General features: G+C 46.6%; 1 protein-coding gene across 1 annotated transcript in view; it reads right to left on the bottom strand.

The window, feature by feature from the left end:
- Positions 1-15647, bottom strand: part of LDLRAD3 (low density lipoprotein receptor class A domain containing 3) — a 113599-nt gene that overhangs the window by 48532 nt on the left and 49420 nt on the right. Inside the window, 2 exon segments of the mRNA XM_074148809.1 lie at positions 4119-4253; positions 7498-7623. Coding sequence (XP_074004910.1) covers positions 4119-4253; positions 7498-7623 — 261 coding nt within the window.

The raw sequence follows: 15647 nt of genomic DNA, 5'->3' as shown, positions 1-15647 counted from the left end.
ACATTTGGCTTATAACTTGCCCTCAATGGTCCTGTTTACTCCCAGGGCTGCAGGAAGGTTACTGTGGCCAGGAGCCTCTCCGTGGCACCAGTCCCAGTGAATAGGCTCCCAGCAATAAAACCCCCTTTCCCAGGCAACGGGGTTACAGCTAATAAAGGTATTTAGCAAACTCAGGAGCAAAGAAAAGAAGGGCCATGAAAGGAGAAGGAGTTAGAATTAAAATATCCAGTATGCTTTTGTTGGTGTTAAAGCTTTCTAGACTAAACGTGCAAAATGGAGGAGAAAACTGAAGGAAGAAGCACTGTGAAGACACATTTAGATAAAAAGCAATTAAGAGAATAAATTAAATACAGTCGTAGAGCTGAACAAGTGTACATGGTTGTTGAAAAATATTACGAAGGAGCAATTCCCTTCCCATTGAGCGGAGGGATGCCTGTGGCAGAGCAGGGAACCCCCGCAGTGAGGGGCGGCCGAGTACACCCCAGGAGCTGCTGTGAACAGTTAGCATCATCAGCTAATTCCAGGCACAGGGAGAGATCTTAAAGCAATAAGTGAAAAAAGTGTACGGGGGAGAGGAACTTTCCTGGATTAAGACTCGTTAAGGAACAGGAGCAGAAATTTCCAGTTGCTGCAAGTGTTGTTCAAACTGGAATAATGCCCAGTAAGAGCAATTCATACAGGGAACTCGTGTGGGTGACCCACACAATCGCATCCTCCACCCAACCCCAGACGCGGGCACATACTGTGATGAACACAGCACATTCCAGACACGGGAAGTCTGGCCCTACCACTGCAGGGCTGGAAACCAGAGATGACCAAAGTATAGCTGGGGTGAGACTAAAGGCACAGCTCTGAAGCTGCTGTACCACGGCAGCTACAAGAGCTACAAATAATTACTGTCGGGAATTAGAGCAGAATTATTTGATTTGCTGCTAAATCGTCACAGTTTAAGTTTTTAAACTGACACTTTCCCCACAATACACAAACCTTTGTAAAATGTGCAGCGCTCAGTTACAAGTGCTAAGGAGAAAGCAGGGCGGGAATGTGTTCTTAAAAATTTGACCTTCTTCCCATTTTCACAACTAAACCCTGGAGCCTCTGTCTTCCTCCCCTCCAATGAATCCGCCCCTACTTATGACTAAAATTAATCTTTATAAACCCACGGCTTCAGAGTCATCTCAAATTGCAGCATGCTAGCAAACTATTATTCCTCGAGGGTGGCACATTTTGAAGAGTTCCATGTCAAAGCTGGGTCAATATGTTTTTCAGTAGGGGGTCACATTCCTCTTTTCCTCGCCTGCAGAGTGACCCTTCTTGATTGAAAGGATCTTTATGCATGGAAGAGTATCTGACACAAATCAACCCTGTACGCTCCTGGAGCTCTGCAGTAGTGACAGCAGGGCAAAGGAGGCCTGTGAAGTTCATGGAGGAGTAGGAAGAGGTGTTAATTTAAAAACCTTGTCAGTATACCCAAGAGCAGAAGGAGAGCGAAGTACCAATTAATAATTCACACTTGTATTCCCCATGTTATTATAGTATCTCAAAACAGTTTGCAAACATTGATTAAGTCTCACGACATCCCCCTGAAGCAGACAAGCAGGGATGAGGCTCTGCTCCTACCATCCAGGGTGTCACTCTGGGAGCATTTCGTTTAGCTGATCTATGCCCCCTCTTCCCCATCTGTTAAATGGCAATAATGACACCATCATACAGCGGCTCAGCAGCTTAGTGATTTCTAAATCAACGCATTTTTAGATAGAAAAATAGCACACGAGTGCAATCTTGTATGACAGACCACTCAATTACGCTGAACTAAAGCTACCGCATGTGACATGATAAAATAGCTAGTGGGAAGAAAACCCTCTATCTTGATTTTATAATACCCTACAGATTTGCTTTGCTCTGTCCCTAAGTACCCAGAGCACTTGAGTTCTAGTTAATGAGCAGGATGCTTGGGTACTGTGTTAACACAAAACTCACTGTAATTACTGTAATTAGATCTGCCAGAGAAAGAATTGTGAGAAATGAAAGACCGTCCAAAGTAGCCTCTAATTCTCAGCTAAAACAAAGCAGTTGGTGTTTGGAAGCCAGGACAGACATACCCATGGCTGCAAACTCCAGGGGGAATCGTCATTCACATTCCGATGGGAAGCTGAGCACACTATACTGCTTAATCCTCGCTGTGAAAGACAGGTACCTGGGCATTGCCCACTTACAAACAGCAAAAGGGCAACTCAGGGAGGCTCTGGGCTGCCCAAGGGCAAAGGCAATCACACACACTCCCCGTAACCGGCATTTCACTCTGGAAATCCTCATTCCCAACCCTGTATTTGCACTCCTTTTTTTTTAACAAAAAAGCACACAAACCATTGCTGCTCTGGTCCTAATGAGAGAGAGTTCCTTCTTCCTTGTTTGCGGCTCTTCCATGCACAGAATCAGACAGAATTACTTTGCTTAACCCTCTTACGAATTTGACTTTTCCAGAAGGACCAAAGACAAAGACAAAAGTAAGGGCTTCGTGAAATACAGCTCTTTTCTTCTCCTGAGCCTGACAGTCACTTCCAACAGCAGATTGTCATGACAACAAACAACCTGGAGGCAATCCAGGCAATTAATCTGCAGAGGAAGCAATCATCCCAACCTTGGAAAAGAGCACTGCTGCTTTAAGCTTCAGGAAAAAAAAAAAAAAAAAACCAAACACAAAAAAAGGAAGCCAACAAGAAACCTTACCACCTGCATTAATCTTATTAGGCTGCCTTAGGCCTGTAGTGAAAAACACAGCAGCCCTGGGCAGAGGGCAGCAGCAGTACAGCAATACACACCCCCCGGCCCCCCCCGGCCCCGGCCCCCAGCACACCCAACGCCCATTCCCAGGCTCCGACCCCAGCAGGGCTGTGTTCCGGGCCAGGTACCGGGATGACCCCTTCAGCCCTTGCGTCTGGAGCCAAGGGAAAGAGGTTAGGCAGAGGAACGGCACAGAAAAGACTGTTACATACCGTTCCTATAAACCCCGTTTCTTGGCATTTCTGTTGCATATTTTCCCTCTCCCCTGTGAGGTGTCAAGAATATTTATCACCATGTTAAGTTCAGAATTATTTTCTCTTCCACAAAGGAATAAATGACAGTGCAGCTAGATAGTAAAGTCATTCTCCTTCAATTTCCCTAATTTCTTATTCCTTCATTCCCTGCTTTATCTCTCTTCACGTGTCCTGCTTTATACAGGCCCAAGCACATCGCATCTCCCCTGCAAATATTCACCATCTCCCTTTTTTTGCTTGCTCTGATCTTTCTTTCTTGTCTTTCTTTTTTTTTTGTCTTTCTTTCTTGTCTTTCTTTCTTGTCTCTGATCTTGTCTTTCACTCAGACATGAAAATAGTTAGCAGCTGATGCCCAATACACATAATTTATTAACCCCAAGTCATTCATAAATACTTCGTGGTTTATAAATACTATGGTATTAAGTTACAGATAACAAAACCAAGGAGCGCTAGATGTAGAGTTCTAAGCTGAAAAGAAAAAAAAAGTCAGAGATTGTGTTCTGAGATTCTCACAAGATTCAATACACAACAATTTTCAAACAAAGTTTTCCTCATCCTTTCCTCTACAGACAGAAACAAGGAAAGGTAAGAATAAATTCTTTCACTGTAGACTGGTCCTGCAATGAAACACACTTCTCAGAAAGTAACTGAGCAATGAGGATCTAAAGCTTTAAGCCTACACAGATTTACTCGTCTGATAAGCAGACAGACCGCTGAACTACTTCAAACTGAAGTTTTATTATTGATCCCTCTGGGTCCAATCCATCTCCCACAGAAGTCATGAAATGGATTCCCAGCAACTCCAGCGAGCGCTGGATCACAGATTATAAGCACTTCCTGCAAAAGTGCATTTTCACTAGTCTGAAAAAGATACCAGTCTTGTGAGCACTGGGAATGACATGTATGCACACAAGCACACATGCCCTCTGCGCGTTTCACTCTCCTTATATGCAGAATTAGGAAACGACAGCTCTAGCCAACACAGAGCAAGCCAACAGAATCGCATTTTCTACGGAGCCTGTTCCATGTTAAGTGGAGTTGATATGATATCGCAGAATAGAATAAAACCCCTGTGCCTACCTTGAGGGCTTTCGCAGCTTTCTTCATCACTGTTGTCTTGACAGTTATTTTGACTGTCGCACACAAAGCTTTTATCAATGCAAAGACCATTTTTACAGTGGAATCGGGCAGTAGAGCAAAGCAAGGGATTTGCTGCTGCGAAAAGAGAAAGTGAGATCTTCCATTAGAAATTCTCTTACCCGGGCAGTGAAGTAGCCGTGAAGCAATCAGCTACAAGAGGTCACAACTCAACAGTTGGTCAGTTCACGGAATACATGGGAGTAACTTGGCAATCAAACCAACCTTGTCTCTCTAAACAGAGAGAGCTGAAATTTCTAGTTCATGCAAGATTCATTACAATTAGGGGAGATTTAGTCCACCCACAGTTGTGATGAGCCTTCTGTTCCCTTCCATGGGAGCCCGTCACATCACTGCTGGGTGCTCAGCACTTGCTCACGCTGAGGACACACAGAGGGTAGCACTGCCTACCATAAATACTGCTTCCCACTACGAACAAACTCACTTCAGCTGAATTTTCACATTATAAGCCAACAACCCTGGCTGAGAACTGCCAGGCAGTGGTTTGTTTACTTCTGCTTCCGTCTTTTTCCACTTTCCCCGTTCTCCTCACTATTTTGAATTGATACAACAGCAATGTTGACATTTCTCAACTTCTCAGTGTTTGAATTCCAACTCCTTTTTAAGGGTAACCTGCACATTACAGCAGCACCCAGAAAATCCTTTCACATAAGGCCCAGAGCTGCACACAGAGCAAAAGCAGACTAGTACTTAAGCAGAGTGACTTGGAGCAGTCCCCTCACCCACACCCAACCCGGCAGGAACTGCTCTGGAAGATGCTGTGTCTAGTTTCATTTAAAGCTTCAAGCAGTGCAGTTTTCCTCACTTCTCCTAGCACATCACATCCCAGCTTCAATGCATCTTACTGTCAAGGAGGTTTCCTTGACAGACACCTTAGTTTTCCCTTCTCTAATTTCATCCCTCTACCCTTAGCTATAGCCCAGCATACCTAACTATATAATCCCTCCTTGAACAGTGTTTGCACCCTTCATACACAGCCTTATCCTCCAACACAGTCATTAGTGAGCTGAGATATGCACAAATTAGCAGTTTTTAATATCTCCTCATGAATCAATCTCTCTGTCCCTTAGTCATTTTTGGCACCCTTCTCTGAACTCCCGCCAGTTTTTGGTAATGAGGTGACTGAAACAGAATGCACCCTTCCAACTGAAAGCCTTAAAAAAGCTGTTTAGATGCCTCGTCTGCTTCAAAGTGCTTCTCTGCCACAGTAACAAAGGGGACTACAGTTCCCAAATACTAACTGGCTTTCTATTTTTTATTCTTTAAAGTAAGAGCTGCCTTTACCTTTAAAGAGTCTCTAAAAAAAAACCACCATAAAACTTTAAAATCTGCCATGCGTATAACCTGCAGTATATATGGCAAACACTCCCAATTTGCCCAGCTCCCCAAAAGCACGTTTATCACGAACATGCTAAATCTCCTTTGGTCCAAAACTGCTGCACACTTGCAGAGCATGTTAATTTTCCAGGTCACTTTAAGGCCTACAGTGTTGTTCCTCTCCATAAGTGAAGCAGCGACTAGACACTTGGATATGCTAGAAAATACCAAGTGTGTGCTGAAGTGTGCAGGAAACTACTGGAGAGAGTCCAGCGTAGGGCAACAAAGATGATTAAGGGATTGGGGCATCTCCCTGATGAGGAAAGGCTGAGAGAGCTGGGGCTCTTTAGCCTGGAGAAGAGAAGGCTGAGGGGAGACCTTATCTATGTTTACAGTTACCTAAAGGGTGGGTTGAAGGAGGATGGAGCCGGACTCTTTTCAGTGGTTCCCAGGGACAGGACGAGGGGCAACGGGCACAAGCTGGAACATGGGAAGTTCCACTCAAATATGAAGAAGAACTTCTTTCCGGTGAGGGTGCCAGAGCCCTGGAACAGGCTGCCCAGGGAGGGTGTGGAGTCCCCTTCTCTGGAGATCTTCAGGACCCGCCTGGATGCTCCTGAGTGATGTTCTCTGGGCAACCCTGCTTTGGCAGGGGAGTTGGACTAGAGAATCTCTAGAGGTCCCTTCCAACTCTGACAATTCCCTGATTCCGTGAAGTGGTACGGAGAAATGGGGAGATTGGCAGCGTGTTATCATCAGCCGTAAGGTCCCATTGGAGCTACACACTATGAGCTCATGGGAAATTCTGTCATTCATAACCAGCTCCGTGAGTGGGTGCATCTTTAGCTGAGACGGGCCACTTGGCATTCTTCCACCTCAAGAATATTCAAAGCACTTTTGTCAAACCTTTTTTCTAGCCCACTTCTTAAAGCATAACCCAAAGTCATTTTGTTAGCCTGAGATCTTCCTCCTCTAGCTTCCCTTGCTCTGCAGAGGTGCTGTCTCCCTGCCAGTCCCAGAGCCAGAGTCTCTAGGCCAACAACAGATGGCATCTCAAGACAGTGTTCATGCTGTGGGGGAAAGCACACAAACAAGAAAGGCAAGTTCTCCAAGAAGCAGACAGTGATAGATCACTGTAAAGATCGCCCCTTTTGTTATCTTTCAAAGCTGGTGTCTGTTGTCCTCCTCCTGACCTTTAAATGTCATTAAAAGGAAAAATTCAGCATGCTCCAACAAGAGAATGAGCAAGTGTTTGCTGCAAGCTTCTACCCACAGACCGATGCTTTTACCAGCTCCCGATAATGGCAACAGAGCTGCTGGATCGAACGAAACCTTTCCTTTCTGCTATGATATATCCCTGCCAGACCCACAGACACAAAGGGCTCTATGCAGCCACAGGCAGGGGGTTCAGCCCGAGTCAAGCAGTGCTTCAGGTGATGCGAAGGAGCAGCTCAAGCTAGTGCACTGGCAGGCACGTCTGACCTCCAGAACATCCTTCTCCTTCCCAGAACCTGTTTCACTAAATAACCCTTTATTTGCTTTTCTGTTGCTTGAGAGCATGTATAAACAGAGAAACCTAAATGCAATGACGAACAAGTCAGTCATATTCTTCAGTGACAAGAAAGAGGCAAATAAAAATTAAACAATTTTAGGTCATATTTAACATTTGCCCAATTTGAGTTACATTTGAGTACAGAGAACCCTTCCAAAGCAAACATGCAGCTTAAATCTCATTTCAAAGTTTCAAAGGGGCCTGAAGTATCATACAGGCACTAAATACAGAACAAGACTGAGCTGGACCTTAAAAAAAAAAAAAAAAAAAAAAAAAAGACTGTCATTTACAAAGTGAAAAGCCCAAGGATCATCTGGGTTCTAAACGACAGGGAGAATATTTGACCCAGAAACTAAAGGCTAATGAATGTTTCTTTTCTAAGTAGCATTAATTAGTTGAAAGAAAAAGAAGTGCAAGTGGGCTGGCACTTACTGCAGTTTTCCTCATCGCTGCCATCAGGACAGTCCTCGAAGCCGTTGCAGCGGAAGCGGCCGATGATGCAGTGGATCCCACTAGCGCAGGGGAAGAACGTGGCGCCGCATTTGGACTTGGCTTTCGCTGGTAGAAGATACAGACAGAAGAGGGCAAAGATGAGGGAAACAATTTCCAAAGGTCAGAGACACTTCGGTAGCAGTACAGGTTTGGGCACTCTGGGCAGCGCCGGTGGCACCGATGTTAGCTGCCTCCCAAGCTCCCTATGGCCTGCTTTCAACTGCTTTAAGGGGGCTTTTTTTGGTGAGATTTCACTTGCTTGGGCTGAATTTTTTTCCGATTTGTACCATGTCCAGAATGATTAAAACATTCAATCTTAAAACAAGTCCCGTGACCTCTCAAAACAAATTTAAATTGCTCAGTGCTTTGGAGCACGAGCTTGTAAATTTGGCAAGCAGGTACTCCTAACTGTCCCTTAAAGACCCATGCGAATGTGACCAACTTAGAAGCACTGCAGGAAAAATATTAAAATAGAGGGACATACTTCACAGAAAACAAGAGCGACTATCTCCCCTTTTCATGGAAGTCTGCTGCCAATGTTGCTGCTCCAGGCATAAGTCCAGGAGGCAGAAGACATCTAAGCAGGTCCTCAGGTGGCAGCCAACAACCCTCAGAGCAAAGGTCCAGCTGGACTAGTCATAGCTCCCCCACCCCACCCCCCCCAACCTGTCATACCAAGTCCACAAACACTAAATAGCAGCAAAAGTCTATATTTTGTACACCACCAAGCTCCTCTTGCTTGCTCAGAGAAGCCAAAGAGTGAAGAGCCCAAGGCAGACAGAGATAATGAACGCAGCAGCCAGTTCAGAGAATGTGGGATCTGGAGGCAGACTTGGACAAAGACAGCTGTACAAAGGGTAAGGAAACATCTGGAGAAGGAAAGGAGGAATAAAGGAGGAATACACAGATATCAAGCAAGTTAGTGTCTTTTCGAGAATAAGAAACACAAGAGACCTTCATTAAAGTATTGTTCAGATTGCAAAATTCAAACTCAAAAAAGAAAATGCTACAATTAACACTGCCTTTATTCAGCACGATTTATATGAAATTGTGTGTCAAAGGAACATGAGTTATACGAACTGCATCTCCTGCTGTACTTCTCTCTGTCATCCGTTATTCAGCTCTTCAGGACAGAAACTACCATCTATTTCATAGTACCAGCACAGCTATTCATAGAACCCTAAACACTAGCATCAAAATGTGTTTAAGAAATGATTACAGAATCTCATTATAATCTGAAATACTTCACATTTTTTACTTCATAGCACAGGAGCTCTGCATGGCAAGAAGAGAACACCACCCTCAGCGAGAGCGATGTAGCTGCTTCCCCCACGATGCTCAAGGCAAGCACCAGTTAAGTCCTGTGGTACCACCACCCCAGAACAAAGCAACTCCCAAAGTTAAGAACCAATTTAATGAGACGTCTGGTTAGATTTTTTTTTTCTCCCTTTTGCTTTTTCAAATTCGCACGTGACACAATGGACCACAGCCCAGGATGCTGAACTCTTCAGAAAGCCCATCGCTGCGGCAAGACGGTGCCAGTGGCTGCAAGGAGACGTGCACGGTGCAACGTGGACACTCGGTGACGCCTCGCACAGACCTTTGGTGGGACAACACCAGAGAAGAAGCCAGCTCCATAACATGAGCACCTTTTGAGGAGATGTTTCCTACTCCTACACCAAATCTATGCCCCCAGGGCAAGAAGGTCCAAACCACATCTGGTGCATCACCCTGAGCTACCGCAGTAAAACCACACACAACATTTAATGTCTGACCAATTCTGGAGGAAAAAGGTGCTGGAATGACCAGGAACAGAGTTGAGTTTCTGGAAAATGCACTCTTTCTTCTGTCCAAAGCATCCTGATAAGGGATGAGAGGGAGAAACCATTCAGAGCAATGATTTAATGGAAGTATTACTTAGACAGCTGTTAAGTTCAACATTTTCTCCCCAGAGCTTTTCCTATCTCCTCTTCCCCTTGAGACAGCAGCCAGAGCGCAAGAAAATTCTCTTTCGGAGTAACTGTTTATCTACAAGATGCGTTTACACCTCCCAGGTTTTGAGGTGTGACAGATCTGGAGATCACAGCAACCAGCAGCTGTTTTACTAGCCACAGGGCACATCAACACACCAACCTGCACAGGATTATAAAGCCAGGACAAGTTCAGGGACAACCGGAGCACAGACTAACGAAAAGTATATGCAATAGGGACAAAGAGCTTCAGCATTGGTTTGGAAGGAATCCTCTCTTCAAGGGTTAAAAACTCAGTGCAGCTGCAGCAAAACCTTCTTCCCTCACTCAGCAGAGCCCATATAAACTCTTCTGAGCCACGGCCATAGTCACCCTTGCTTGATTTAGTGTCCTCCAAACCCAAATTCCTGCAGTTCCTCTCTTACATGTTTGTCTTTATGATACCAGTAGTTTTCAGTCAGGATTATGAAGTGTAAAACAGGATGTATTACTGAATTTCACATATTCTACTACCACTTTTTTTCTGAAAAGTATCCAAGGCCCACTTGGGAAAAAAAAAAAAGTGAACCATTATTTTGTAGAAAAACAGGTGATAAATTACCACGAAGTAGCTGCCGTGCTTAACACCAGCGGCAATAAAAACCCTCAGCCGAGACACCCGAGCCCCAGCAATCCTTCACACAACTTCAAACAGCAGCTTCTGCATGCAGAGTTTTGAGGCAGATTGATCTCAGCTAAATAATTCAGTAACCAAAAGGTTTGAAGCTGTACCGTACCCCCAAGTCTTTAAACAAAAGCAGCAAAACAACCACCTCGGCAGCAGATTCCCAGACCGTCACCCAAGCCAACAGTCCATGTGAGCATCTGAGGGACACCCAGCCAGCTGTCCTGCCAGCCACCCTGCTGCAGGGAACCTGGGGCAGGGACACCTGCAGGGGAAGAGGTGCCCAGTGCTTCACTTGTTACATTGGAGAATGGAATGGAGTTAAATCCAGTTGGCGGCCAGTCACTAGTGGTGTCCCCCAGGGCTCACTGTTGGGATCAGTCCTCTTTAACATCTTTATCAATGATCTGGACGAGGGGATCAAGTACACCCTCAGTAAGTTTGCAGATGACACCAAGTTGGGTGGGAGTGTTGATCTGCTGGAGGGTAGAAAGGCTTTGCAGAGGGATCTGGACAGGCTGGATGGATGGGCCAAGGCCAATGGGATGAGGTTCAACAAGGCCAAGTGCCGGGTCCTGCCCTTGGGTCACACCAACCCCATGCAGCGCTACAGGCTGGGGGCAGAGTGGCTGGAGCTGCCTGGCAGAAAAGGACCTGGGGGTGTTGGTCGACAGTGGCTGAACATGAGCCAGCAGTGTGCCCAGGTGGCCAAGAAGGCCAACGGCATCCTGGCCTGTATCAGGAACAGCATGGCCAGCAGGACTAAGGAAGTGATTGTCCCCCTGTCCTGGGCACTGGTGAGGCCCCACCTCGAGGGCTGTGTCCAGTTTTGGGCCCCTCACCACAAAAAAGACATTGAGGGGCTGGAGCGGGTCCAGAGAAGAGCAACGGAGCTGGTGAGGGGTCTGGAGAACAAGTCCCATGAGGAGAGGCTGAGGGAGCTGGGGGTGTTCAGCCTGGAGAAAAGGAGGCTGAGGGGAGACCTTCTCGCTCTCTCCAACTCCCTGAAAGGAGGGTGTAGCCGGGGGGGTCGGTCTCTTCTCCCAAGGAGCAGGCGATGGGACAAGAGGAAATGGCCTCAAGTTGCACCAGAGGAGGTTCAGATTGGATAACGGGAAAAATGTTTACACGGAAAGGATTATTAAGCCTTGGAATGGGCTGCCCAGGGAAGTGGTTGAGGAACCATCCCTGGAGGGATTCAAAATATGGGTTGACATAGTGCTTAGAGACATGGTTTAGTGATGGGGGAGAGGGGGTTGTATGGTTTTCTTTTGTTTTTTCATCAGTTAGATTGATGGTTGGACTAGATGATCTTAAAGGTCCCTTCCAACCTAGATCATTCTATGATTTCTCTGATTCTCTTTCTTTTTCTAAAAGCTAACATCTTTTCCAAACCATGCCCTGCAGTCACATTCCCCAGACCAAACGACTGCCTCCGCACAGCCTCCTTTCTTAGAGATGCACTTTGAGCCACAACAGTTCCAAGGAGAGGAGAGGGAGAAGAAATAAGAAAAGGGGGAAGCAACTGTGGGTTTGCCCCTGTTAACATCGACTGAATCCCACTTCTTCAAGCAGGTCATTTGGGGTCTGAATTGGGAGGCTATCAACTTTCTGGCAAATCGCCTTGAGAGATGCTCTTCTCCATCTCTGAAAATCCTGCCAAATTAAGGCTTCAAAATTATTTACTTCCAAAATTTCTAATATGGGCCATCTCTTACTCTTAAAGCACTACTCTTCCAGGCAGACCTCAGACTGAAAATGGTCAAAACCCGAGCCCCTGGCCCTCTGAAGAGCCGAGGGCGTGTGCCTGCCCTTTCTCGTGCCCACAAGCTGTGCCCAACGCTGCCGGAGCCCCTTTCAGGTACAGATACACATCACAGCAACCCCAGCTGTCCTGCCCCCCAGGGCAAGGAGGTCCAAACCACATCTGGTGCATCACCCTGAGCTACCGCAGTAAAACCACACACAACATTTAATGTCTGACCAATTCTGGAGGAAAAAGGTGCTGGAGTTGAGTTTCTGGAAAATGCACTCTTTCTTCTGTCCAAAGCATCCTGATAAGGGATGAGAGGGAAAAACCATTCAGGGCAATGATTTAATGGAAGTATTACTTAGACAGCTGTTAAGTTCAACATTTTCTCCCCAGAGCTTTTTCTATCTCCTCCTCCCCTTGAAACAGCAGCCAGAGCGCAATAAAATTGATCTGGAGATCATCTAGTCCAACCCCCTGCCAAAGCAGGTCCACCCAGAGCAGGTTGCACAGGAACGTGTCCAGGGGGGTTTTGAATGTCTCCAGAGAAGGAGACTCCACCACCTCCCTGGGCAGCCTCTTCCAGGGCTCTGCCACCCTCACAGGAAAGAAGTTCCTTCTCATGTTTAGGTGGAACTTCTTATATTCAAGTTTGTGCCCATTTCCTCTTGTCCTGTCCCTGGGCACCAGTGAAAAAATACTGGCCCCATCCTCTTGACACCCACCCTTTCAGTATTTATAAGCATTGATCAGATCCCCCCTCAGCCTTCTCTTCTTCAGACTAAATAGACCCAAGTCCCTCAGCCTTTCCTCGTAAGAGAGATGCTCCAGGCCCCTCATCATCTTTGTAGCCCTCTGCTGTACCCTCTCCAGCAGTTCCCTGTCCTTCTGGAACTGGGGAGCCCAGAACTGGACACAGTGCTACAGATGGGGCCTCACCAGGGCAGAGCAGAGGGGGAGGATGACCTCCCTCCACCTGCTGGTCACACTCTTCCTGATGCAACCCAGGATGCCATTGGCCTTCTTGGCCACAAGGGCACATTGTTGGCTCATGGTCATCCTGTTGTCCACCAGGACTCCCAGGTCTTTCTCCTCAGAGCTGCTCTCCAGCAGGTCAGCCCCCAAGCTGTCCTGGTGCAGGGGGTTATTCCTCCCCAGATGCAGCACCCTACGCTTGCCTTTGTTGAAGTTCATCAGGTTCCTCTCTGCCCAACTCTCCAGCCTGTCCAGGTCTCGCTGTATGGTGGCACAGCCTTCTGGTGTGTCAACCACCCCTTCGAGCTTTGTATTGTCAGCAAACTTGCTGAGGGTACATTCCATCCCTTCATCCAGGTCATTGATGAATATATTGAAGAGGCCTGGACCCAGTACTGACCCCTGGGGAACACCACTTGTTACAGACCTCCAACTAGATTCTGTGCCCCTAATCACGACCCTCTGAGCTCTATCTTTCAGCCAGTTTTCAATCCACCTCACTGTCCATTTTTTTAATCCACTCTTCCTAAGTTTATCTAGACTTCCTAAGTTTATCTAGATCTTCCTAAGTTTATCTAGACAGACTGAGGGAGCTGAGGTTGTTCAGCTTGGAGAAGAGGAGGCTCCGGGGAGACCTCATAGCGGCATTCCAGTACCTGAGGGGGGCCTACAGGAAGGCTGGGGAGGGTCTGTTTACAAAGGCCGGCAATGACAGGACGAGGAGCAATGGTTTTAAGTTGGAGAAGGGGAGATTTAGATTGGATATTAGGAAAAAGTTCTTTACCATGAGGGTGGTGGAACACTGGAGCAGGTTGCCCAGGGAGGTGGTTGAGGCCCCTTCCCTTGAGATATTCAAGGTGAAGCTCGACGAGGCCCTGGGCAACCTGGTCTAGTTGGGGGTGTCCCTGCTGACTGCGGGGAAGTCGGACTAGATGACCTTTGGAGGTCCCTTCCGGCCTGGACCAATCTATGAATCTATGGATCTATGAATCTATGAGGATGCTGTGGGAGACTGTCAAAAGCCTTGCTAATGCAGCTAATCAAAACTTGATTACTTGCATGTGACAAGAGCAACTCTCCGCATAGAACTGGGGTGTGCAGCTGCTGCACCACTGCACAGCCACGGGTACCTTCCGGGCTTGGATAACGAACCGTCTGAAACTTCTCAGCTGTTGTTAATTTACGCTGAGAGATGGCACTGCCACATCAGGCAGCTCCGTAAATCCAGCCTCTCCTGCTGCACGCCTGTCCCAGTTTGAAGTAAAACTGAACCAATTTTCTGTTCTGTAACTTTACATCCTAGCTAGGCCTCCTCTAACTCTCTGAAATTAACGGCATATTGTGGGGAAAACTGCTCATTCTCAGAATGATCAGCCCAATGTTTGTGCTCCGTGCCAAGGAATGGTGTGCAGAGAGGCTCTTGCTTATACTTATTGCTATAACAACCAAGGTCAGCCAATTTCGTTATTTGCCCCCTTAGGGTCGGAAACGGAAAAATCAAAGGGTCTTTGATCACAATCAATGTGATCAAAGGGTCACATCGGTGGGGAGGAGGGGACAGGACAGGTGACCCAAACCTGACCAACTGGGGTATTCCATCCCATCTGCCCCATGCTCAGTATAAAAGCTGAGGGATCAAAGGGTCAACCCCTTTCCTGCGATGGCCAACGTCCAGAGAGGACTGTTCAGGAGTCTGTTCATCTGCCTTTGATCCCGATCCGTGTGTTCCTGACTCCAGAGCTGGAATCCAGTTGCCATCCGTCGCTGAGTCCAGTCTGGGACTTCCCCAGTGCCTGCCGGTGACGTGACTGTCATCCTGGGAGCTGATATGGTTTTGTATATATTGTATCTATTTCATTATTTTCTTCTTTACTTTTATTTTAATATTAATTCTTCATTAAAGTAGTTTAGTTCATTCTAAACTTCTGAATCTCCTTATCTCTTTCTCTCCTCTCTCTCTCTTTTGGGGGGGGGCGGGGAAGGGCCATCTGTCGGTCTGGTTTCGGTAAATTCGGCCGAAACCACGACAACGCCCGGCGAGGCACAGCACCTAGCAAGGGCTCCACACGCAGGAGTTAAAGGCAGCCCTCTTTTCAGCTTGTCCCTGCTCTTGGAAAAACAGGTTTTAACTTCAGGTTTACAAAGAAGAGAAGGATTTGTAAGAGATGGATAACAGTTTTGCTTCAGCCATAATGAATTTGCCTGTGCATATAGAAAGCTCCTATAAGTGTCTATTAACTCAGACTAACACAGAGCTGTAGGGAACTTATGTGAATTGTCTACGTAAGCAGTTTGTAACCAAAAATTGTACAAAGGAGGTCATAAGAAAAGAAAGACTAAATCAGACCGTTGTAATCCTGACAGGAGCTCCGTAGGCGGACGGGAAGGTTCTAAGTCCCTGAGCACCTACCTGGCCAACAGGGAAAAGGGATAGGGAAATCAGGCCATCGGGAAAAGGTATAATTTCTCTAAGTGCCAAGAGGAGTGTGTATCTCCTTTTTGGGGTAGGCACCCAGCTCAGCCGACCTGTACATTTTAATAAACTTTTTTTTGGTATTTTTGCTTCAAAGACTGTCCTCTTTTCACGTTCTATGAGTGAGCTGGCGTTTCTCACAGATTGATTTTACCACGCTACTTAACACAAGCAGGACAGCACCAGGATGCCATCCCTTTTCACCCCAAGAACTGATATAAACCCTAACCCAGTTAATACCAACAGTTATTTTGGGTT

This window comes from Numenius arquata, chromosome 6 (genome assembly GCF_964106895.1).
Source record: "Numenius arquata chromosome 6, bNumArq3.hap1.1, whole genome shotgun sequence".
NCBI classification, from domain to species: domain Eukaryota; kingdom Metazoa; phylum Chordata; class Aves; order Charadriiformes; family Scolopacidae; genus Numenius; species Numenius arquata.
Note: the sequence above shows the minus strand (reverse complement) of the source record. Positions and strands in the feature narration are given on the sequence as shown.